General features: G+C 41.5%; 1 protein-coding gene and 1 non-coding gene across 3 annotated transcripts in view; both read right to left on the bottom strand.

Annotated features, from left to right (window-relative positions):
- REV3L (REV3 like, DNA directed polymerase zeta catalytic subunit) overlaps positions 1-25,694 on the bottom strand; it is a 128,665-nt gene that overhangs the window by 40,938 nt on the left and 62,033 nt on the right. The window contains exons 6-13 of one of the 2 annotated variants that reach the window (XM_075414198.1): positions 22,275-22,369; positions 21,616-21,720; positions 20,571-20,655; positions 20,337-20,485; positions 19,923-20,051; positions 17,085-17,322; positions 12,991-13,130; positions 71-4,271 (exon numbers count right to left, since the gene is read on the bottom strand). In XM_075414198.1, coding sequence (XP_075270313.1) covers positions 71-4,271; positions 12,991-13,130; positions 17,085-17,322; positions 19,923-20,051; positions 20,337-20,485; positions 20,571-20,655; positions 21,616-21,720; positions 22,275-22,369 — 5,142 coding nt within the window. Of the gene's footprint in view, positions 1-70; positions 4,272-12,990; positions 13,131-17,084; positions 17,323-19,922; positions 20,052-20,336; positions 20,486-20,570; positions 20,656-21,615; positions 21,721-22,274; positions 22,370-25,694 lie in introns of those variants that run through there. The other variant, XM_075414199.1, reaches the window with a different exon arrangement.
- On the bottom strand, positions 6,842-6,914 carry TRNAK-CUU (transfer RNA lysine (anticodon CUU)). The gene has a single exon. It is a non-coding gene; the product is annotated as a tRNA-Lys (tRNA).

Below are 25,694 nucleotides of genomic sequence, written 5' to 3'. Positions count from 1 at the left end.
ATTTACAGGAATAAATTAAATTTAATATAATCACAAGCATACGTAAACAGAAATGCATTTAACACAGTACCTTGGCTTTTCTGGAGCATCTGAAGGATTGCTGCAAAATGGTTCCTGATAAATTGTTTCTGCAAGATCATGGTCCAGCAAAGTTGCCATGATTTCTTCGCGACTGGGTGGGGACATGAGAGGCTTAAGAATGTGAGCAGTACGAGGTGTAAAACTTCCATTCTTTGATTGTGAGGGAGAACTGGTTGATCTTGGTGAACTATCTGGAGTTGGAGTTAATGCCTCACTGTTTCTCGAAACATATAATTCTAAATCCTCAGAAGTTGCATCTAGAAGTTCGCCATCAGGAGAAGACAATATGGATGTAAAAGAGGTATTAACTGAATCAAGTGGTTGACAGGGTTCAAAAGTGGTTTCTTTTCTAATGTGGCTTTGAATCCAGTCTGAGCTGGTTGGCTGAGGAAGGTTAAGAAATCTCTCTTTATTTACGACATTTCTGTTCGCTTTGAATTTTTCATTTAAACAGATCTCAGTCTCTTGCGTACAAGAGGTATCAATAGAACTAGATCTAGAAGTTGAAGGATGAACACTTTTCCTCCTTTGGCTATTGCAGTGGTTCTCATTATTATCCAGTGAGGTTTTCTCAAAAAGCTCAGGGCTCAGGGAACCAGACCGTATCCATTTATTTGTGCTTGAAGAATGCTGCTTTTCTTCCTCAGATTTTTGGTCATTATGACATAGAAAGTCATTTTCTGTTGTTTGTCCAGAACCAAGATCCTGAACTGCATCACTCAAGAATTTCTGAGGCAAATTTTGATCTGCTGGGATAAACTGGCTTGCAGAGTAAAAACTGCAAAATCCAGTTTGCCCTATAGTATTAATATCAAAGTTATAATTGTGATCTGGAGACAAGCTATCTTCAAGCGAGTAGCAACTTTCAAAACCAGGGTCTGAAAAAAAAATGGGGCTGTCATCAGACACAGAGTGATCAATGCGACTTGTGATCTGCTGGCTTAAAGACTCCATTTTTGAAAGTTTTGGTGTTTTTTCTTTAGGTTTTGTATTCCTGGGAGCACGAGCTTTTCTTGGCGATGTGACTGACCGTGACCTTTTGATTGCTTTATTCTGTTCAAGAGGGCATGGCATATTCCTGCTCAGCTGTGTTTTAGGCGGTAATGGTTCCTGTGTAACCTTTGCATTCTGAGCTTTCTGCTGTCTCTTCTGGAGCAACTCTTTCAAAACAGCTAGGCCAGACTGTCCTTCACTGAATGCTGATGGGGCCACTATAGTCCTGTTTTTATACTGGGAGATGGGTTTTGGTTGCATGGTTGTTTCTGACAGAGGCCTCTGTTTTACTGTTTCAGGTTTAAAATGTGACATACCCAAAATAAATCCTCTCTGGTTTTGATCCCAATTTAACTGTTTCACTGGACTCTTCAATGACGTTACAAAACAGTTCTTAGGCATCTGAAGTGGCCCAGGGCTTTCCTTAGATGACTTAAGAATAGAAGAACAAGGATCAGAATGCTTGGATGCCTCTGGTAAACAAAAAATCTGCTGTTGATTATTGTCTTTACAATGCAAATAGTTAGTGGCATGTAACTGATCCATCTTTGCTGTGTCCAAAGAGTCACGAGCTTCATTTAATTTCCCAGCTGGTAGTAAATATCTGTTTTGCAAATTTTTTATCTCTTCAGATTTCGCAGAAGTCTTATCTTTAGAGATGCGCACATTCTGTGTAACCTGAGTTGAGTGATTAGATGGATCAAATATGTTTTGAATGAGAGCAGAATCCTTCATTCTAAACATAGCACTTTGAGTCCTAGGCCTTTGAGAGCTCATTTTTGGTACTTCCCTTCCAGCTGCCACAGGAGTAGATGCAAGAGATGAATGAAGGTCTTCTCGTGGAGCAGGTAAACACTGTGCATCTACAGGCTTATCAATTTCCATCAATGAATGAAAACAGCCTGATGAATTACCTTGTGCCTCAGCTGCTGAAGGGAGCTGTGCTGATGGTAGATATCCTGCTGAATAGCCAGGAAGAGGACTGTCTTTCCGGTTATGAAGCCGCTGCGAGTTGACAGAGTTGTATGAAATCTCAGGTGGATCTTGACGTTTCAGCACAAACTTCACTTCTGCAGTAGTGTGAGTATTTCCTTTCTCATCTTTAAATACAACGCGCTTTCTTGAGGATGCTTTTTCAGCTGGTTTTTGTCTTTGTTTTGCTCTAGATTTCTTCTTTCCATCATCTGCTGTTTTATCAGCCTGATTAATCTTTTTCTTTTTCTTGGTAGATACAGTGGGGCTAGCAAATTTCTTTTTACATTTCTTAACCTGAGTTTTTGTTCGACTATTTTTTCCTACACTAGAATTAACAGTCTTGCTGTTGCACATATTGGGCCCCCTAGTAAATAAAGCTTCTCTGTCCAGGTTTGTCAAAATTTCTTCTGCTTTTGGATCAGTGGGAGACCAGCAGCGAGGTGGAGATGTGTTTACTGGGCTTGTGCTTCTCTCAGAAAGAAAACCTAACTTAGACATAACATCACTATAGTTATAGTCACAGTCTTCAGCTTCAGCATTGTACGATGGCAAAGGAGGAGAAAGAATTGTATGAGTCCTTTTTCTGAAGGATAAAGTTCTTTTAATGCTTTTACTACCTGTTTTTTGTGGTTTTCCAGCTTTTTTCTTGGTCGACTTATGTTTTGCTTTCCTTTTGTGACTTTTCTTTGGTGTTAGTGGGTAAATAGGATATTTGGTTGCAGGAGAGTCAGGAACTTTTGGCCAAAAGTCCTTTAAAGGTGCAAGCTTTTTATACAAGTTCATCTTTTCTTCTGTGAGTACTACTCTTTCCTCACTAGAATCTACTTTCCCTAGTTTAACAAGCATATTTTTTCTCCCTCTAAATCTATTGATGATAATATATTTAATAATAACAGGTGGCAATTTTTTAGAAAGTTTTCTACGCTTTCGAGACTTCTGAGACCCATCCAAACTTTCAACACTTTCTAACGGTTGAGGTAGATTAAATTTTGAGTTGTGTGCGACAAAGCTTGATTCACTGTCTTCAGTTTCATAATTTACCTTCCGTTTTGTACGGAGTGTATATTTATTCCCACATAATCCAAATGACTGCTCGGTTTCAAAAGATCCATCTGCAAACTGGCAGTCAGAATAATTAGCAGTACTTGTAGGCATTTTGTTTTCAAAAGCCTCAAGAGGAACTTGAACTAAGTCACTAGGTAAAGTACTGTCCTTGTCAGGAATGTTACCACAAGCATTACCTTGTGTATAGCAGCTTTCCTTCACTGATGCAACATCATTTACACTTGCAGGCTCCTGATGATTCACAAAACTATGTTTCTTTTTATTCAGCTTCAACCTGGACTGTTTGTTGCCTTGCTGTAATTTATATGTCACGGGAGCTAACTTCTGTGGACGACTGAGACAATTAGAAAGAACAACACTAGGAAAGAACATATAATGTGCTGCTTGTTGACTGAGGCTTGGCTTTTCTGCCTTATGCTCCTGAAATTCTTCATATCTAATTTTAAGCTTATTAAGGCCACCTTCATCAGTGTTATTTTCAAGTGAATGTACCACAGTTCGACTGCCTCCTGAACAAGACACCAATTCACAATTTTCTGTAACTGGTGGTGGAAAAAAACTATTTATACTTGCATTGCTGGATTTTTCATTTACTTCAGAGGACATTTTACCTTTGGAGTGGCTCAAATCGGAAAAGTTAAATAAATTTTTAGTCAACATGTTGTCACCAATGTGGCGGCCCACATGCATAAAAGAGATATCCTTTTCAGCCTTTCTGATGCTAGTATACTTCCTACTAGGTATCTGTCTGCTCACGGATGAAATATCGTCTTCATATTCAAAAATATTATTTTCACATGAAGGAACTGGGAGAGTATCCTTCTTGTTACTCTCTTTGTGAGAGTTTTCTGCATGGGTATTATTGCTGAATGGAGTCAGGTACTTTGCTGAGTAAGTGCTTTCTTTTGTAAGCGCATGGACTGAAAGTTCAGGTCTTGTTTCTGTGTTTGGTTGTGAGAGGTCTTCTAATAAATCTTCATTACTCAAAACATGGTTAGAAAGGGCACTTGTGTGTTTACACTGAAAAGTAATTTTAGCAGAAGATGGGGGTTCTAGCGTAGCAGCATCTTTGTGAAAGATTGAGGTCTTTACAGACATTTTGCTTGTTGCAATGATGGAGGAGTGAGTTCGGGAACTTTCATTATTCAAAGGATTGTCTGAAATGGAAGACAAGCAATTTTACTCTAGTTTTCCTGTAAAAAAAAAAAATAACCTAAGGCATTAACCATTTTAATGACATTTTCCTGAAAGCCTTCTCAACCAAAGAAGAAACAAACCTTGTTCTAAATCACATTGCATTCATGACTGTGACAACTACAGACCGTGAGTATGCGTTGCTTTATCAAAATCACATCGTCAGTACATTTGTGTGTCAGCCATTCTGTCAGTTACTCCTGAATGGTAGGCTTGTACACAACTGCCAAAGATTTCATGCTGGTTTTCTGAAAGAAAGCTTCTAAAATCACTTTCAGATAACTAAATACAAGCAGATTGATTTCTAGAAAAGCTTGTATCCTGCTTTGTCCCTGAGAAGTATGCATACTCATTGGCTTCAAAAAAAAAGAACTTGCTTAGCTGACTTACCCCATATAGAAAGGTCATTGCACGGAAAGCTAAAGTACTATCTTACAAAATGACAAGGGCTTTGTATTAGCTGTCCTGTGTGCTAAGTATAAGTAGTTTGCCGTGCTTTTATGAAGAAGAACAATCCAGCATCCCTTCAGGTGTTTATCCTAGGACCTTGCATCATTTAGTTAGATTATGAATTCATATCCATGCATTAACATTCCCACGTGACCAGCACGTGCTGCGGTAACTGTCCCGTGCAGACTCATCACATGATACCTAGGATAATTTCTCTCTCTCTCGCTGATACTTTCACCACATTTACTGGAGGGTAAGTGTGGACAGACAGGTGGTAAGTAACAAATTAACAACTGGTTTGCTGCAACTGTGTGCTTGCTCATAACCACAATGAACCCTAAGTAATTTGAAGGAGTTTATTCCTCTGCAAAGAGGAGTTACCACAGAGCTCCTGGCACACAGCAATTTGCCCACATGTCCACATCTTTAGCTGAAACGCTGAAGGGGGACAGGAGTTATGAAGCACGCTGTATGACCTGGAAGCACGCGGTGCACACTGTTGTACTAGATGGGGGATCCTCTGGGCCTTCACTGTAAGTCTCAACCAGTTTGGGGATTATCTTAGACTCCTGCTGCCTTCAGCTCAGCAATTTATTTGTTGCCAGGTGAGAAAAATAAAAGGAAGTCTCAATCTGTTTCTAATAACATTTTCTAATGCATACACAGAGTCCCTGAGCTGTGAAACACAGCTGGGAGATGCTGCCTATGACTCTTTCAGGGTAGGAGTCCACACAAAGAATGAGGATGATTAACTGAAAACCAAGAAAACAGGAGTTCAGTGAAGTGTCGATGAACACTTGGAAGACACCTCACTTATTCAGATATAAAAACTGCAGAAATACTTGTCAGTCAGATGTTATGGACACAGATTCACGTGTAGATAAGCATCTCCTCATTTAGAGGAACCGGACTGAGAACTGTTTTGAATTTACTGCATCTCCTATTATAAGAAGTTGATGTAAAAGTTCACAGTAATAAACTAATTCTAAGCTAACGTGATCTTTCATACACTTAAAATATTCTACAATTTAAACAATGATTTAAGATACAGTCTTCTTAGCCAGAAGCATCCCTTTTTACATTAAATTACAAAGTACTGCAAATAAGGAAATTAGTCGAGTATTTTGCACAACCAAATCATATTAGTAGTACGCCAAGTCACATATTAACCCTACCATTGTAACTATAAAAGCAAGGGAAAAGCAAGCTATACCCTTAACAGTGAACACCAAAGAATAGCTGTGGCTGTCTATGTAATAAGATCATTTATCTCTCTTTCTCTAATACAGAATTGCTAATAGATATTAAGAGGTATGTATTTTATATATTAATATATGATGTCTGTTATTTTTGTCAAATAGCTTCAAGAGACACATTAATACAGCAATTTTGAAAAGGATTACATCCCTGCCCTGAAGAGCAAATACAGTAATAGGAAATCAGGTACATGCATGAACACAAACAAGATTTTACATTAACCAGTTTGTACTATGGGTTAAGAAAGAAGCTTCTGTACAAAGCGATGTTAACCACAAATTTCAAATCTAAAGGCAATGAAGTATGACTAATGCAACATTTCTAAACAAAGAAGAACAATTACTGTTGATTATTAGACCAAGAACAAAAGTGAACCTAACACTGAGAAAACCCTGGATACAGATTGTCCTGGGTTTGGCCAGAACAGGGTTAATTTTCACCGGACTCCAGGAAGGGGCACAGCCGGGGGGTGGGGGCTGACCCCACCTGGCCAAACAGAGCCCGGTATTCCATACCATGTGACGTCACGCGGGGTTCCGGTGGGGGGGGGCGGCGCGGCGGGAACGCACTCGCGGCTTGGGCGGGCGCAGCGCCGGTCCGGTTTCGGGAGAGCGGCTGTTGTACGGTTTGTGGTTGTGTTTTCTCCTTATTTGTATCGTTGTTGTTCCTGTTTTCCCTCTGTTTGCTGTTCTGTTAAACTGCCCTTATCCCGACCCACCAGTTTCTGCCTCTTTCTTTCCATTCTCCTCCGCACGCCGGCGGGGGGAGGGGCGGCCGCGTGGCGCTTTTGTTGCCGGCGGCAGCCGAAACCAAAACATTTAATTGGCGCCCAACGTGGGGCTCGAACCCACGACCCTGAGATTAAGAGTCTCATGCTCTACCGACTGAGCTAGCCGGGCAGTCACAGCCCCCCAGACTGGCACCGCCGCTGCCACAGCTGCAGGGTCTGCCTCGGTTTCCCTGGCAGGCACAGCAGCTGCTCCAGCCCCAGCTCCAGCTGCAGGCAGCGCGGCTGAGCCCAATGACCAACCTGTGCCGGTTGCAGTCGCCCCCGTAAAATTAAAGAAAGACGCAAAGAGAGCAGATCGCTCCGGGAGGGATGACGATGAGCCAGGGTCATCGCGGGAGATAGAGACAGAGATCATCACCCGGTCCCTGTCCCTGGGCGAGCTGCGAGACATGCGGAAAGACTTCAGCCGCCACCCAGGCGAGCACATTGCCACCTGGCTGCTGCGGTGCTGGGATAACGGGGCCAGCAGCTTGGAATTAGAGGGCAAGGAAGCCAAGCAGCTGGGATCCCTGGCCAGGGATGGGGGCATTGACAAGGCCATTGGGAAGAAGGAACAAATCCTCAGCCTCTGGAGGAGACTTCTGTCAGGCGTGAGGGAGAGGTACCCCTTCAGTGACGATTTTGTATGCTATCCTGGCAAGTGGACCAATATGGAAAGGGGTATTCAGTACTTGAGGGAATTAGCTGTGCGGGAGCTGGTTTACTGTGACACAGACGATGAGCAGGTACCCACAGACCCAGATGAACTCCAGTGCTCACAATCCATGTGGAGGAAGTTTGTGCGGAGCGCACCCTCCTCATATGCCAACTCACTGGCAGTTGTAAACTGGAAAGGTAAAGACGTACCAACAGTGGACGAGGTGGCTGTCAGACTCCGCCAATATGAGGAAAGTCTCTCTTCCTCCCTTGTCTCAGCTGTGGAGAAACTGGCCCGGGAGGTGCGGCAAATCAAAGAGAACATGTCCTACTCCCCACCTGTACGGGCCAGTGTCTCAGCTATTAGGGGCAAGCGTTTCCCTGCTCAGGAGAGGGAATACAGAGGCTACACACCACGGGGCACCCTGTGGTTTTACCTGCGTGACCACGGAGAGGACATGAGGAAGTGGGATGGAAAACCCACCTCAAGTCTAGAGGCACGAGTACGTGAGTTGCGAGGTAAAAAAATCACAAAAGGGGACTCTGTTAGGAAAAATGCCGCTCCAGTTTCCAAAAACCAGCTCTCCAGACCAGGTAGACAGTTTGACCTTGATTCCGATCCTCTGGAGGGGACCTCCAAGTCATTTTTACAGCAGGTGAGCAGCAATTTCTCTGACGAGGATTAGAGGGGCCCTGCCTCCAGCCAGGTGGAGGAAAGGGACAACCGTGTCTATTGGACGGTGTGGATTCGGTGGCCTGGCACGTCAGATCCACAAGAGTATAAAGCTCTAGTGGACACTGGTGCACAGTGTACTTTAATGCCATCAGAGTTCAAAGGGTCAGAGCCCATTTGCATTTCGGGAGTGACAGGGGGGTCCCAAGAGCTGAGTCTACTGGAGGCTGAAGTGAGCCTCACTGGGCAGGACTGGCAGAAGCACCCCATTGTAACTGGCCCCGAGGCTCCGTGCATCCTTGGGATAGACTATCTTAGGAGAGGCTATTTCAAGGACCCAAAGGGGTATCGGTGGGCTTTTGGCATAGCTGCTGTGGAGACGGAAGAAATTAAACAGCTGTCCATCTTGCCTGGTCTCTCGGAGGATCCTTCCGTTGTGGGGTTGCTGAGGGTTGAAGAACAACAGGTGCCAATCGCGACCACAACGGTGCACCGGCGACAGTATCGTACCAACCGAGACTCCCTTCTCCCCATTCATCAGCTGATCCGCCAGCTGGAGAGTCAAGGAGTGATCACCAAAACTCGCTCACCCTTTAATAGTCCCATATGGCCAGTAAGAAAATCTACTGGAGAGTGGAGACTGACAATAGACTACCGTGGCCTGAATGAAGTCACACCACCGCTGAGTGCTGCTGTGCCAGACATGCTAGAACTTCAATATCAGCTGGAGTCAAAGGCAGCCAAGTGGTACGCTACAATTGACATCGCTAATGCATTCTTCTCCATCCCTTTGGCAGCAGAGTGCAGGCCACAGTTTGCTTTCACCTGGAGGGGCATCCAGTACACCTGGAATCGACTGCCCCAGGGGTGGAAACACAGTCCCACCATTTGCCATGGACTAATCCAGACTTCACTGGAAAAGGGTGAAGCCCCAGAACATCTGCAGTACATCGACGACATCATTATATGGGGCGACACAGCGGAGGAAGTTTTCGAGAAAGGGGAGAAAATAGTTCAGATCCTTCTGAAAGCCGGTTTCGCCATTAAGCGAAGTAAAGGGACCTGCGCAAGAGATCCAGTTTTTGGGAATAAAATGGCAGGATGGGCGCCGTCAAATCCCAATGGATGTCATCAACAAAATAGCAGCTATGTCTCCACCAACCAGCAAAAAGGAAGCACAGGCCTTCCTGGGTGTTGTGGGTTTTTGGAGGATGCACATCCCAAATTACAGCCAAATTGTGAGTCCTCTGTACCACGTGACCCGGAAGAAGAATGATTTTGAATGGGGCCCTGAGCAACGACAGGCATTTGAACAAATTAAACAGGAGATAGTTCATGCCGTAGCCCTTGGTCCAGTCCGGTCAGGGCAAGATGTTAAAAACGTGCTCTACACCGCAGCCGGGGAGAATGGCCCAACCTGGAGTCTCTGGCAGAAAGCACCAGGGGAGACTCGAGGTCGACCCCTGGGGTTCTGGAGCCGGGGATACAAAGGATCTGAGGCCCGCTATACTCCCACTGAAAAAGAGATTCTGGCAGCATATGAAGGCGTTCGAGCTGCTTCAGAAGTGGTCGGCACTGAAGCACAGCTCCTCCTAGCTCCACGATTGCCGGTCCTGGGCTGGATGTTCAAAGAGAGGGTCCCCTCTACGCATCATGCCACTGATGCTACGTGGAGTAAGTGGGTCGCTCTGATCACCCAGCGCGCCCGAATGGGAAACCCCAGTCGCCCAGGAATTCTGGAGGTCATTATGGACTGGCCAGAAGGCAAAGATTTTGGAGCATCGCCAGAGGAGGAGGTGACACGTGCTGAAGAGGCCCCACTGTATAACCAGCTGCCAGAAGATAAGAAACAGTATGCCCTGTTCACGGATGGGTCCTGTCGCATTGTGGGGAAGCAGCGGAGGTGGAAGGTTGCTGTATGGAGCCCTACACGACAAGTCGCGGAAACTGCCGAGGGAGAAGGTGAGTCCAGCCAGTTTGCAGAGGTGAAAGCCATCCAGCTGGCTTTAGACATTGCCAGTCGAGAGAAGTGGCCAGTGCTCTATCTTTACACTGACTCTTGGATGGTGGCCAATGCCTTGTGGGGGTGGCTGCAGCAATGGAAGAAGAACAACTGGCAGCGCAGAGGCAAACCTATCTGGGCTGCCCCATTGTGGCAAGATATTGCTGCCCGGCTAGAGCAGTTGGCTGTAAAAGTCCGTCACGTGGACGCCCACGTCCCTAAGAGTCGGGCCACTGAAGAACATCAAAACAACCACCAGGTAGATCAGGCTGCTAAGATTGAAGTGGCTCAGGTGGATCTGGACTGGCAACATAAGGGTGAACTCTTTATAGCTCGGTGGGCCCATGACACCTCGGGCCACCAAGGAAGAGACGCGACATACAGATGGGCTCGTGACCGAGGGGTGGACTTGACCATGGACACTATTGCACAGGTTATCCATGAATGTGAGACATGCGCTGCAATCAAGCAAGCCAAGCGGGTAAAGCCTCAGTGGTATGGAGGACGATGGCTAAAATATAAATACGGGGAGGCTTGGCAGATTGACTACATTACACTGCCACAAACCCGCCAAGGCAAGCGCTATGTGCTCACAATGGTGGAGGCCACCACCGGATGGCTGGAAACCTACCCTGTGCCCCATGCCACCGCCCGGAATACCATCCTGGGCCTGGAAAAACAAATCTTGTGGCAACATGGCACTCCCGAAAGAATCGAGTCAGACAACGGGACTCACTTTCGCAACAGCCTCATAGACACCTGGGCCAAAGAACACGGTATTGAGTGGGTGTATCACATCCCCTACCATGCACCAGCCTCTGGAAAGATTGAACGTTACAATGGCCTGCTAAAAACCACTTTGAGGGCAATGGGGGGTGGGACTTTCAAAAATTGGGATACCCATTTAGCAAAGGCCACCTGGTTGGTCAACACCAGAGGGTCCACCAACAGGGCTGGTCCTGCCCAGTCAAAACCTCAGCGCCCCGTAGAAGGGGATAAAGTCCCTGTAGTGCACATGCGGAACATGTTAGGGAAGACAGTTTGGGTTAGTCCTGCCTCGGGCAAAGGCAAGCCCGTCCGTGGGATTGCTTTTGCTCAAGGACCTGGGTGTACCTGGTGGGTAATGCGGAAGGATGGGGAAGTCCGATGTGTACCTCATGGGGATTTAATTTTGGGCGAGAATAGTCCATAAATAAATTGTATAAAGTTAGTTGTTAAATAACCCTGTCACTGTCTGTTATCACTGTTATAATTGTTATATTTTGTACCAGTAGTAGCATAGTAAGAATTGTCCAGATTAAAGAAGGATGGACTTTTTCGATGAAAACCTAGCAGAGCACAGCGATGATGGAACTGGACCTGGTTTTCAACAACTGGCATCCAGCAACTTCATCAAGATCAACATCTCCTGCAGACTGTGGGCACGGGCCGCACCAGATACATCAGCCGTGAGCTCCGGATGCAGCAAGTGACCGCCCATCACCACACATCACCTCCCCTGCCACGGAAGACCGTAACGACAGATGGAGCCTGAAGTCATGGATTAAATGAACTCAATGGACACTTTAGAGTGATGATCCATAGACTAAAGGAATGATATCTGGAGACAGGAGAAGTGGTGGTGATCAACTGGACAATGGGGGACCTGGGCATGACGTAGATGGTATGGAATAAGGGGTGGATAATGTCCTGGGTTTGGCCAGAACAGGGTTAATTTTCACCGGACTCCAGGAAGGGGCACAGCCGGGGGGTGGGGGCTGACCCCACCTGGCCAAACAGAGCCCGGTATTCCATACCATGTGACGTCACGCGGGGTTCCGGTGGGGGGGGCGGCGCGGCGGGAACGCACTCGCGGCTTGGGCGGGCGCAGCGCCGGTCCGGTTTCGGGAGAGCGGCTGTTGTACGGTTCGTGGTTGTGTTTTCTCCTTATTTGTATCGTTGTTGTTCCTGTTTTCCCTCTGTTTGCTGTTCTGTTAAACTGCCCTTATCCCGACCCACCCGTTTCTGCCTCTTTCTTTCCATTCTCCTCCGCACGCCGGCGGGGGGAGGGGCGGCCGCGTGGCGCTTTTGTTGCCGGCGGCAGCCGAAACCAAAACACAGATATATATTTTTCCCCATAAGATCTGTACATTTTACATTGTTTTGCTCAACAGAATTTTGTAAGTGTGAAAATATGTAGATTACCTAATGAAACAAATAATAATATTTTATACTTGCCTAACTTCAAAGTGTGCATTGCATTAACTAAGGTTATTTTGATCAAAGACAGAAGGTTACAAAGAGATGGCAAGAGATATTTCTACAGATTAATTTGATTTTTCATAGTTTTTGAAAGGCAGTTTCTTCTGCATCAGCTTTGCCACAGCATAGTTTTAACTCATGCAATCCCAAGATGTGAACATGCAACCTGCTAAACAAAACATGGGCTCAAACAAAGGCTCACTGTATTTTAGCATGTGTGGCAAACACTTGCAAAGCAAAGAGTAATCTAAATTTACACATTAAAACATTTACTATTTACAATGAAATACTAGCAGGATAAATGATCCTACAGAATCATTAATTTAGTAACCGAAAAATACTCCTTGCAACTCCTTTTCCGTAAAACTAATTAAACAATGACCGTTTTTGGATCACTAGTACAATATCAAAAGCAGATTCTGGTAATTTGTAGAGGGCATTAAGATTAAAATATTGTTGGTTTATGAGGAAGATGTTAAGGGCCTGCTTATGCAACTCGTTGAAAGCATTTCCTTCCAACTGAAACAAGAATTGAAAACTGTTAGCATTTTTGAGAATCAGCAAATTGATCTGAAAATTAACTATGACCCAGGCAATAATTCAACTTACAAAACTGGTTTTCTATTTACTTACCACCATTTTCATCTGCAGTCCCATCTAACTGAGGTATAGAGAGATTAGCTAGGAGCATATTGTTACCACTCCACTCCATTTCTTCCTCTGAAGATGAATCCTCTTCTGTTGAACTTCGATGCATATTTCTGCCAGCTGACCTAGAGAAAATGAAGGAACTAATTCATGCACAATACTTCTCTCAGAAAACACCAACAGGCACAGGGAACCTCAAAATCACAGGGGTGTGGTGCTATACAGTTGTGTAATTTGGGGGAGCAAAGGGAAACAAACAAAAAAATTGTTACATTTCTCAATGAAAAACTCCAAGTATTATTCAATATTGCTACTTTAAGAGGCAACAGTGGTAGCCAACCATTTCAAAACTACAGACAAAATCAGCAGGATTCACCAGCTTATGAAGTTAGAGAGAAGGCACTTAGATGCTCAATTTTATTTCAATTTTACTGATCTTTAATTTCATTGCTTAAAAAGGCTTGAAATTTTAAGACTAAACCAACTATGTGAAATTATTTCAGTTTAGCTGTTAGCAAACAGATGTTTACTTTTTTTTTTTTAAAGGAATCTTTATTGTACTATAACAATTCTCTCTCTTGGCAGGCTTAACTAAAGCACAACCACCAAAACCATGTTTGTTTCCACCCCTCCTTGAACATTCTGAAGTTGCTGTTGTTAATACTTAAGGCGCTTCTACTAAGTTAACTGTTCTACACTGCAATTTTTACAGTCATAAATCTACTGGGGAACAAAAAAAAAAAAAAGTCGCAAATCTACAAAGAAAAGTTTCTATGAATTTTTGGGGTTTTTAAGGTGGCATGGCTTTATAAGGGGCGAAACAAAAGATAAAAAATATATGGAAAAAAACAAAACCCAAACCCTCCAGCATATTATTACAAGTCTAGAAGCACTTAGGAATTTGATTTCTTCTTTTTTAAAATGAAGTGCGAGATGGACATAACTCTTCACAGACATAAGCTATTCTGTGGCTACAAGAGAGAAATCCAGATAAATATTAGGGAACTAAGGTTGGGTTTTTTTTGGTTTTGTTTTTTTTCTTTTTGTTTGTCTGTTTTTAAGATAATAATAATTTATCCTAGTAGCCTGATACATCAAAACATTATTGTTTAGTACCTTAAAAGGTATAAATACAAAGGCTTTGAAGTTACAGGAAGGAAAATCCACAATAACCTAAATACTGTCTACTTTTGAAGAACACTTATCTGTGGAGTTTTACCAGAGCACGAATTACACATATCGCAACACCACAGGCATCTGAATGTGCTCAGCACTCAGCCAACTATGTCAAGCCATGTTTATTAGTTCAGGAACAACAGGCTCAAATACAGCTACATAACTTCGTGACTAACTCAAGTCTGGAAGCTGCATGACTTAGAAGAGAGACCTAATTAAGAGGCACAGCTTAGTACACCGTGGCCATGGTCTAAGTGATCTTAGTCCTTCCTCTTCTATGTTTCCAAAACATGGAAAAGTACGGTACAAAGACATTCAGCTGTAGATGCAGATAAATATCAAACTGTGGAGAGCAATCAACACTCTGGAGAGCAGGGCTGCTATTCCAAGAGGTCTCACTAGGCTGGGGAACGAGCTGACAGGAATCTCCTGGTTTTCAAAAAAGACAAATCCAAATGTCCCACAAATGGGACGAAATGACCCCATGCACTGCTACAGGCAGGGAGAGAGCTGGCTAGGAAGTGGCTTTGCAGAAAAGGATGCAAAAGCCCTGGTGGACAACTAGTTGAACCCAAGAGTGTGCAGTGTGGCTTTGTACGAAAGGAGCCAGTTGCATCTTGGGCTGTGACTGCAAGACTGTAACCAATTTCACTAGTTGTGAGGCTGCATCTAGAGTATTGTGCTCAGTTTTGGGCATCCCACTGACAAACTGGAGCAAATCCAGCCGAGGAGCAGCAGGGTGACTGCGGGCTGGAGCACATGATGTATAAGGAGAGGCTAAGGGAACGGGATTTATTCAGCCTTGAGAAAAAAAAATGAGAGGAGATCTTGTTGCACTTGTGAAGTATCTGATGAGTGGGCATAGAGAAGACGAAACCAGATTCAGAGGTGCGCGGTGATATGAAAAGGGCAATGGGCACAAGGCTGTCTCAGGGAATGTTATGCACAAGCAAAACATTCTTCATTACAAGGGTGTTCACACACTGGAACATGTTGCCCAGACAGGCTATGCAATCTCTGTCTTCGGAGACACTCGAACCTTGACAAGGCAACGCCCCGAGCAACCGAACTATCCAAAGTTGCTTTGATAAGGGCACTGGATTACATAGCATTCAGACATTTCTTCCAACCTGAATTATACTATAATCTTCTGCATGAAGCAAATCTTTGTCAACTTCAGTAAACCCAGTAAGGCTGGAGACAATCTGTGCATAGTAACTTGCATCTCTTTAGTTCAGATTACAGGCAAGTTTGTGTAACACAGCATGATACCACTGTACATGAACCAGTCCAGGTCTTGATGGGCTGTCTTCTCCAGTTAAGCACAAACCAAACCCAAGCCACTGAATTCAGTCAGTAGGGTGTTGTTACACCTCATTATCTCAATATATTTTTGGGGATAATGGAAGATTGGTGAATACCCAACAATGGAAAAGTGAATATGGATACAGTAGGATGCATTAGGAAGAAGTACAGATAGAATGAGCCTGACAGAATAAGGTTGGATCCATCGTCTGATTCAAAATGGCTCTTTATGCACAAGCAGAATCACACAGAATCATGCAGGAGGGCAGAGACACCCATGCTCTCTTCTGAAGTCAGTCCAAATTCTGCAGAGATCCCACTGAAACAAAGATTGTAATTCCCTCTGAACATGAGCTGACTCCCTGTGGAGGCACCTGATACACACACTGTCCATAGCGCTTTCTGTCTGGGATAAAGACATAGGTGTACATGAATGAGTTATTCATGAGCCAGCTCATCAAGTCTGATGAGTTTTTAAACAGGATTTTTCACTGCATAAAAGCAGTCATTTGCTTCAGGATCCTACCTGACTCCAGAAGTTGTACAGTCATGCCCATACAGAGCTGTGCCTGAGCTAATAAATTCTGCAAGATACAGGCTGTTTTTTTCACAGAAACCAATGCTAAATTGAAAACTAATGTCAAGTGTTGTAGATGGAAATTCCTTTTTCAGGCTTTTCAGACTACTGTGAGGGAAAAAATTCCAAATCAAAGGTCAGATCGGAAAAGTAGCTTTAGAGATAAATTATCTCTAGAACTAGGAGACTAATGACTTCTGATTCTGCTACAACTTTTCTGTATGTCTTCAGGAAAGAAAAGATTAAATATTTCTATGCCTCTCTTGTTCTCTAAATCATAATATAATTATGATTTCTGATGTAAAAACACAAATATAACAATGTTGTGTCTGTGAAGTCTCTCATCTTTCAAATAGAATTATAAAAACCAGAAAGTCTGCCCAAAGCAGGGGTGAAGAGAAACTGTATACAGCTTCTTTCAATGTCTGTCAGTGAAGACTGTGCAAAAGGTCATTACAACCTGAGAAGGTGTTCCAAGAATCTTGGCCTTACAAGTACTCAAGTTGCTGACCTTTAGCAGAGCTAGCAACATTCATGTTTGATTTCAGCTTTGAGCATGGAAACAAATGGTGTTTTTCTCAGGCTTGTGGGTCAGTCTTCACAAAAATAATTTTTAAATATTCACCTCAGTAGAATTTACAGGCACACGAGATGTACAAGATACACCTTAACATTTGTACTACATCCAAGGTGTGACCTTAGAAGGAGGCTACAACTGAAGTTTTTTGTATTTGGACTTGTAGGACAAAAAACCTACTCAATTTTTCCTCAAACAGCAAACTAGAGGCTTAGGTCTAGCCAAACTTAAACGTTTAATATTTACTTCCATATAAAATTGACGATTCACAGCATCATCTGAACAACTGCATTCTATTCCAAGATATGCACAGATTTTTCCAATGCTGTCAACAGACAGCTCTCTACAGCTCACTGGGCTCACAGCACGCTTGAAAACAGGGTGGGAGGGAGGAAGGATCTGGCAGAAAAGAACATATTAAGAAAAGAAAAATCACATATATACCTTCTTTTTGGCCCAGGCTCTTCAATGCTACTGTCCCACCTTTGGGACATTAACAAGCTAAGTTCCATTTCTTCTTTCTCGCACTGTGGCTCATTTTCTTCATCATCACTGTTCTGAGAATTTCGACAGCTTCCAAGAGAACGATGGTGAGAGAGTGTTTTGTGATGTCCCATCTGATATCCATCATTCTCCAATCCAGCCAATAGATCAATCATGGCCTCATCAGCACTACTGTCCACTGCAGAAAAAGCCCATACAAGTAGAAGCTATATTTTGTTCTACTTGTAAATGACTAGTTATAGTCTACCAATAAAAACCAAAACCAAACAAAACCAAAAAAACCCAATTTAAAACCTACTAGCTCATTACTTCTCTAAAGCAAGACGTTTCAGAAACAAAGCTGTTTTCATATCTTGTTTCTTCAAGTTCTATGACTTATCTTTTCTAGCTCTTTATCTAGAACTTTGACAGCCTTTTTTTAATTTCTGCCCTCCTCTTCTGATTGTAGTAGATTTAGTAGAAGCACTTCTCTCTCCACCCTCCTATGACCTCCTCACATTCAGTAAAGCTTCACTCTCCCCTTTTATCTCAGCACAAGTGCCAGCTGCTGAAGCGTCACCACCTTCTCTTGCTCTCACCATTTCAATGGCTGCATTAACTTTGTTGGGCACTTCTCTCTGTATCACTTGGAACATTTTCAATGACTGCATCTCATGGAAGGGGATGCTGATTTTGACGAACTAGCTTTTCTTTCCTTCTGTCCTTTACCATGTTTAACTTCATATCCTGTTTCTTTTCATTATAACTTGTTCTCTTCCTAGGTTCCTCTAAACAATGAAAGTTTATTTGATTTTACACCTTCCTTAAACTGTATTTTTTTTCTCTTCTATTTGACCCAAGCTTACACACACTAACTCATGCACTTGCCTTCTCATTCTTTATTTTTATTTCTTAAACATCCTTCCAGGTCACAATTTTTTTCTCACTCTCCTCCTGCTTACCTTTCATCTGACCTCATAACCAATTCATGATCTCCAGTCTACCAGGCATCTTTGTTACTTCTCTCTCCTTGTCCTCTGGCTGAAGAACTACAATCTCTACTTTCCTTCCTCAGGAAATATCATATGATTTACAATGATCCTGAGAATCATATAAAATAGGTCTCAACATCAGTGAGGAAAGCATTTTCCATATTTTACAAAGGCTTCACAAGACACTACGCAACCTTTTAGAATGGCAACCATCCCATTTGCCAGTCTTCTAAATTGACCCACTTTCAATTGTACTGTCTGTTCTTGGCTCCTTTGCCCTTTGTGAGGTCCATTATTAAACTCCATCCTTTACTTCCTATTAATATAAACCTTGTTGTGTACTTCACAACAGCAGCAGCAGCGCGCTTCACAGCCCCTGTGACACTACAACTCTACAAAGACATAGCAAAGACTAGTCCATGCTGTGAAAGATCCTAAGAGACCCAAAGATGCAGCATGTTACTCATGGTCAAAGAAGACACCAGCAATTAGTAGCCCCATGATTGGGGTCGGGGGGGAACCACACGACAACAAACAAAAAAGAAAAAGTAATCAAATTTACATTTGATTCCCTAGCCACTGGAAAAAACAGACCCTTTCAACGCTGCTATTTGGTTGAGCAATTCACACACATAGTGGTAAGACATACCCTGTACATTATTTTAGCCACTTCTCATCCCCTCAGCACAACCTTCTCAGTCCAAAAAAAAACCACAAAACAAAACAAAAATCATCAATGCTCATGTTTGCCAGCTCCCACATAACTTCTTTACTTATAGTTCTCTCATAAATCTAAAACCTTGCCTATAAAACTTCCATAACCAAAATCTGGCCTACATTCTGCAAAATAAAACAGCACTGAAAAATACTCTTAATCTCACTCCCATCCACTACTTCATTTTTTGCAGGAAAAGACTGTGTATTGTTGTGTATTTTATTACCCAGAGACATATATTGTTGTCCATGCACACCACACACGTATTAAAAGCACCAGAGGCTATGGATTTTAGATAGTTCCCCCCCCGCACCTTGTAGTATTAACTTTAGTGCATATTAACATTATACCTTATATTTACATCAGAATGCATATAAAGATAGCATGAATGATGTGCTTTTCATCTCTTTAGAGTATTTGAACTATCTTTACCTGAAGTAGCTTTTCATACAAGTTCCTTTGTTGTGTTATTTTATTGTTGTTTCCTCCTCATGCCACACACATTTGTTGGCTCCCATGGTTTTCCTCCCTCTCTTTCATGTTTTACCCCCATTTCTTTGCCTTCAACCATTCTTTTGTATCCATAGGTTTTGGGAAATGCTCTGCTACAACTTGCCCCTCATTATCAGTCTACTATCCCGCAGTATCTCCAGACAACTGACATTCTAAAGCTAGCCCAAGAGCATGTTCTCTACCATAACTGTAAGACAGATGCAGTAACTGCAAGAATATCACAGACAGTCAAAATCCTCTTTACTCTGATAGTTTTAGTTCTATAACCTTAGGAGCATAAGGGAGAGCAATACCCATAAGAGACTGCATTGAGCTGACCTGGCAAGCGAACAGGCTTAGTGACCCAGTAAAGCACAATAGCCTCTACAAACACACTGTCCAGGTGACATTTTTAGAACATATAAGGTGTTTTTTTGATGGTGGTGGTTGGGGGGTGTTTGTGTGAAGTCTCAATCTGCTTGACAAACTCCCTGAGGTAAACTACTTACTTTCTTTCAAGACTGGCAGCGTAAGCAAACACAACAAAGACCGTGGAAAAATAAAGTAGCCTGGAAGAAAAGACATTCCAGTCATACTCACTAAAAACTGTAGACTGATTCAGTCTTTGAGACAAAGGCTGAAAGCTCTGACTATTCTCCACAATGTTTAAAATTGCTTCTTCATTAATAAGTGCTTCCTCTTCTTTATCAGTATGCATCCTATTGGATTCTTTAAAATAAAAACAAAAAATAAAAGGATAAAAAACTTCAAAGAGTTACAGACATCATTACATTATGAAAACAAGCCACTTTAAAATGGATTTTGCTATTCAATTATGTTTCCATTAATGGCCATTTTAAAAAGGCTTTAACAATGATGAAAAAAGCAAAACCACTCTTCGTTTTTTCGTAACTGACATTCAGAACTTCCTTGGCTTACTTCTGCTAGTAGTACAAACAGGCAAAGCATAACATAGATTTATTCCTAAACAATTATGCTATTAAAAATACTCACCTTTGTTCATCTTTTTATCTTTATGCACTTCTACTATATTAGCTGGTGTGCACTGAAAGGCTTCAGGAGAAAGTACCTCAGAATGTAGTGTTAGCTCAGCAGAGAACTCCTCTGATCCATTATTGTAGTCCACTGATCCTGACAACGTTCTAGTTAATTGAAAACCAATTTTTAAATGCATATTTAAGGTTTGCATAGAATACTATACTTTATGTCAAATGGCTAAACACTTACACAGAGAAGTCATGTTGCTTGAGGATTTCTTTAAGTCTCTTCTGAAAAAATTTTTCACTCTCTGTGGCTGGCAGAAATCCACGGTCTTTAAAAATTTAAAAAATACTTGTCATTCAGTTTTACTTTGACCTCTCAACACATAGAGCAGCTAAAATTACTAATTCTATTAGGAAATGGCTCAAAGTTGAAGTGTCCACTAATTTTAAATGCAGAATTTGAGGACTGATTCTTCAAGTGTATTTAAACACTTTAAAATACATACTCCCATTGATCTCATTTTCAACTGCAAGCATCAACAGCATTTAGAAATCATGTTGCAGTTAGACCAAGGTGAGCAATCAGGAAAAGAACAATCAGTGAACAATTTTGAAGTCTAGTTTATGCAGCCTGAACAACATTACACAGGAACGCAGGAAAAAAAATCACAGTCAGAAAGCAGTCTGCCTTAGCCAGAAACCTGCCTCTTTCCTTCTTGCAATCCTCTGGCTTACTTGCCAAATATCATTCATATTTTAAAAGAAACATGGCCTACGTTCTACAGAGAATAGCTCTGATCCTTATGCAATTAATTTGCAGAGCACGGTCTTCCCTGTGCAATGAATTTTACATAAAAATACAAGGATTTGTCCACCGTTTTGGAATTTTCATCTAACATCCCCTTAGCTACAATTCTACAGAAATGCAAAGGAACTGCCCTCGTGCATAAACTACCATTGAAAGCTTCAGGATAATAGATTTAATTTTGATAGTATTTAAACATTTAAATGCTTTCCATCATAAACCATGCAATCTTAGCCGTCATTATAATTCATTCTGCCTAGAATGCTTTGCATCTAGCTGAATCAAGGTGTTTTTAGGCAAGGTTATGTATCTTGCTTTTAAAACTTGAACCCACATACTGGGCAATCAGTAAGGTGGGAACTGAAACAACGGTACATTTAAAAAGCCCTCAAACTTTATATACCAATTTGAATTCTGCCTCTTGCTTACTTCTCATTCACAGTTTTTGATAAACAGCTGCAGATTTTTTTTTTTTTTTTTTTACCTTGTGACTCAGGTGGCTTAATCTGAGAAGATTCACATTTCTGTCTTCGTCGCTGCTTTTCATCTTCCCATATAGCTTGCAAACCAGGGTTCCTGCCAACCTGGGCTGAAATACGCAGTCATACATGAAAGGAAGTCTGTCAATGTGACAAAAAACATTCTTCCCCCCACATTATATTCTGACACTCTTAATCTCTTTTGTCATTCTAACCTGTTTTCTTAACTGCAATTCTTGCCTTACTCTAGGATTTAGTGTTAAGTAAAAGTTAAGGTGTAACTTTATTTGTTTTCTAGATCTCCTATTCGTTTTCTAGATCTTTGGCTTTTGCTGGTCTTCTCACCAAGTATGCACATGTAGGTATAGATGTATGTACGTAGACACACATATTTGATGTTGATATTTCACTTACTCTCCTTACAGGTCTGAAATCTTCTGTTATGAATTAACAAAAACCTCTATCTATTGCTCTGACAATAGGCTATTCCTATAACTTGTTTTCTTCCAGAGATCATTCAATTTTTTTTTTAAACTTTATAAATATGTAGATTAACAATTCACTAACACTGAAATCTGGACTGCGGCTTAACTAAGTTGAGCCTTAAAAGACAATACAGTTCCTGCTCTAAAACATTTTACATGTAAAGTTATTAACACTTCACCTTCAATATCCAGCTGATTTAAAATGTCAGCAGCTACTGCATCCACCTCCAATTCACAGGTACTTTGTGGCTCAACACCTTTCAACATTAAAGAGCTGTAAGAACACAAACACTGCAGGTCATTTTTATCAATACGTTGATTTTGAAACATGTATAATCACTGTTTGCTATCTGGAATAACATCTAAAATATTTCAGGGGAATGCGGATGAGTACCTGAATACAGAATTACCAGTTCTCCACCTGCAAGTCCTTAAATTGATGGTCATTCTCAAATCTAATTAGGTAAGAAATTTGTAGTTTCAACTTCAAGGGATTAGCTTTTTCTTTTGTGGGGAGAAGAGGAAGAAGTGGTAAACAAGTCTAAATACTACAGCACTTAGAAGAATGTTCCCCTCCTTGAAAACAAGTTGAAATGTTCTATAGCACTCTCAGCCAATGGGACCATCTGTGTTCGCATGATCTTGTGCCCAGAAAACACAGTGGCACGAATTTTTCCTCTCTCGTTCACAGTTCAGAGCAATGCAAAACAGTTTAACATTTCCAACTAAGTGAAGCAAAGAATGTTTTATTTTTCAGATTTTTCTTCTTTATTTATTTCGGGTGCTTAGGGGTATATATGGTAAATATAGACAGGGTATTAGCATCCCAGACATGAGCAGAACTAAGGATAACTGGCTTGGTAAAGACTTAAAATACTAGAAACAGATTCAAGCTTGTTGTATAATGCTCCAATCGTCTTCCTGCTGTGGCTTTTCAGATCTGCTAAGCTCAGTGGCCTTCCACCTGCTGCTGTCAGTGAACTAATTTTAAGAACTCCATGGAAGAAGCTAAGAAAGAGAAACCTGCTCCCAGGTTTACGTTGAAGTCTGTTTACCCTTTTCAACATTTTTAGGGAAACACAGAAAATCCCTTCAAAGCTCCCCATGGTTAAAATATGCTACTCTTCAGTTAGAATATGCTGCTGTTTAGGACTCTCTGTTTAGGCTAATGAACTGGTAACTTACAACATCTACTTGTATTCCTACATTCCCTGACATACACACGAGTGCCAAAAATCTCAGCATTAAATATAAAACACAATTGGTTAATATTTTCAATGCTTTCTATAAGCTTTAAATAGAAGTCACTAGTGCAAGGAGGTAGTAGATGATGTAATCAAAAGCTGGACATCCCTGACACCTTCTCTGAAAATGAAGTATTTAACTATCTAGAAATACTAAATCTGAAAGAAACATAAAATTAAACTGCTTCATTTATGTTGTAAGAGCAAAAATCTAATGACTTCTCAGAAAACATCAGAGAACTTATCCACAAAAATATTTTTATTTTCTAAAAGAATTCAGGGTACTATATTTATTATCAATAGATAATAGCATGCCAAGAAAAAAAGCAAAACTGACCCCTTCACCACACTCCCAATCTGTAATATTCTAGAAGAGAAAAACACTTAGATCTAAACTCCTTTTGCAGAGGTCTATGGTACAGACCATCAGCAAACTACAGATTATATGAAGTTAGGACTGAAGCTAGTTCAGACACGTGCTCTTCCTTAAGAGCATTATCCATGAGCAAAGCGTGTAGGTTTGCTCAGTACAGAGATAATTAAAACTGCTAGGATGCCTCCTGCAAGAAAGCTCTAAAATACTTTTCCTGACTTTAAAGGAACAGAAGACCAAGAGGTTCTCTCAAGTGCACTGCAGAAATTAAACTGGTTTAAACAACCTGAACCCAAACAGAAGGTAAGTGGCAGCTTTCACGGCAGCTTCAGTGGTCTACTACTTTACCACCACACCACAAATGGAGTGAGGGAGAAGAAAAAAGCAACAGGCATCCTGAAAGTAAATTTTAGAAATTGCCTGAAACTTAACATTTTGAAAGCATATAGTTTAAAAGCAGAGAAAACAAAGTTTCCAGAATAATTTCTTGGCAGCCATACTGTTAAAATTTGTGATGTCACATTTTGTGGCTGCATTCATACAGTAATGTATTTTTGACTCTGTATGTAAATGTATTTTTCACTTGGTTCCAGAAAAAGCGTCAGAGCAAGGCATTTCTTTACTCTAAACATCCCAAAGTCATTTGGTAGAAGTTGTGAAGCACTTACCACATAGAATTCGTTAACAACTATAAGATGCTATGCAATAATATATGATTACTAATCCCTTCAAGTCAGCAGCACTGTTTCAGAGTTATCACAAGAATTTACAAGAGCAGATCATAGAACTCCTAAACCAAAGCAGCTCAACCTTGCAGCAGAAGTAGACTGACCATGCCCTAATGCAGACTTTAAGGACAACCCATTGCCATCACTTCCCTTCCTTCCCAGTCATGCCATCAGCTGAAAAACAAGTCCATAGTGTCATCAAAATGCATACTTTTCATGCCACGCACTTTGGGTGCTCGTATTCATCAAAACATTCAAACAGAGCCTGCCTGCACAGCAGGTGACAGGAACTGCAGGCAAGCGGAAACTTGCATTTTGATCACATAACAAGAATGAACTGCAAGATCACTGGGAAACAAGAACGAGGGGAGAGGCCGCAAAAATTCTGTCGGCTCCCCTTCATGAAATCAAAGCATTTCTGGGAACAAGTGAATAGGGTCCACAATACCAAACGGTCATTGATATCAGAAGAGTTTCTGGTTTTAATACTTTCCTTCGCTAAATGACACATGTAAATGACCGGAACTCTGGTCAAGATCTGTCTTTGACTTATTTGGTAGATACAATAGCAAAGCTCTGAGCTTTCTACTTTGACTAGTTTTCTTTTTAAAAAGGGTCCAACTACAAAAAAAAGAGAAAGAAAGTAAGAAACTTCTTGAAAACTTCTTTTTAGTGTTAGTGACCTATTTCTGAAAAGTTTGCTTAATAACTAAAGCCATTAAATCAAAACATTTGCCTTTCCTCTGACAAAAAGGCAGCTTTCTGTTCTTTTCCCTTTAACTAGTTAAGACATTTTGTCATCAAAACATGTCTTGGTATTCCACATCTCTATCAAGAATGTGGCCAGTGATTTGTCTTGGGAACTGATCAATACCACAGACAGAACTGGACAAGAGCTTTACAGATAATCAGATTTCTTACCTATTTAGAGATTCTAGTATGGATTTATCCTATTAAAACAACATTAAATTCAACATTGCTGAATTCAAAACAAACTGGTAGTTCTCACTACAGCTTAAGTCTTTTTCCATAATAACATCAATTTGAAGCATGTTCTTTGTCTGCAACTCACCAACATTCAAACGATTTGGGCAATTAGAAGCAGAAAAGCTCATTTTGCCAAAGTTCTAAATCAAACAGATATAAGGAGTCTTTCTGTCAAAAACGACAGTATTCCAATTAACATGGCATATTATTCAAATTAAAAACACTGAGCTAAGAACCCTTTTTTGAAAAAATTTAGGACTTATCACC

The sequence above is a fragment of the Opisthocomus hoazin genome, chromosome 2 (assembly GCF_030867145.1).
Source record: "Opisthocomus hoazin isolate bOpiHoa1 chromosome 2, bOpiHoa1.hap1, whole genome shotgun sequence".
Taxonomy (NCBI): domain Eukaryota; kingdom Metazoa; phylum Chordata; class Aves; order Opisthocomiformes; family Opisthocomidae; genus Opisthocomus; species Opisthocomus hoazin.
This window is presented reverse-complemented; position numbering and strand designations above follow the sequence as displayed.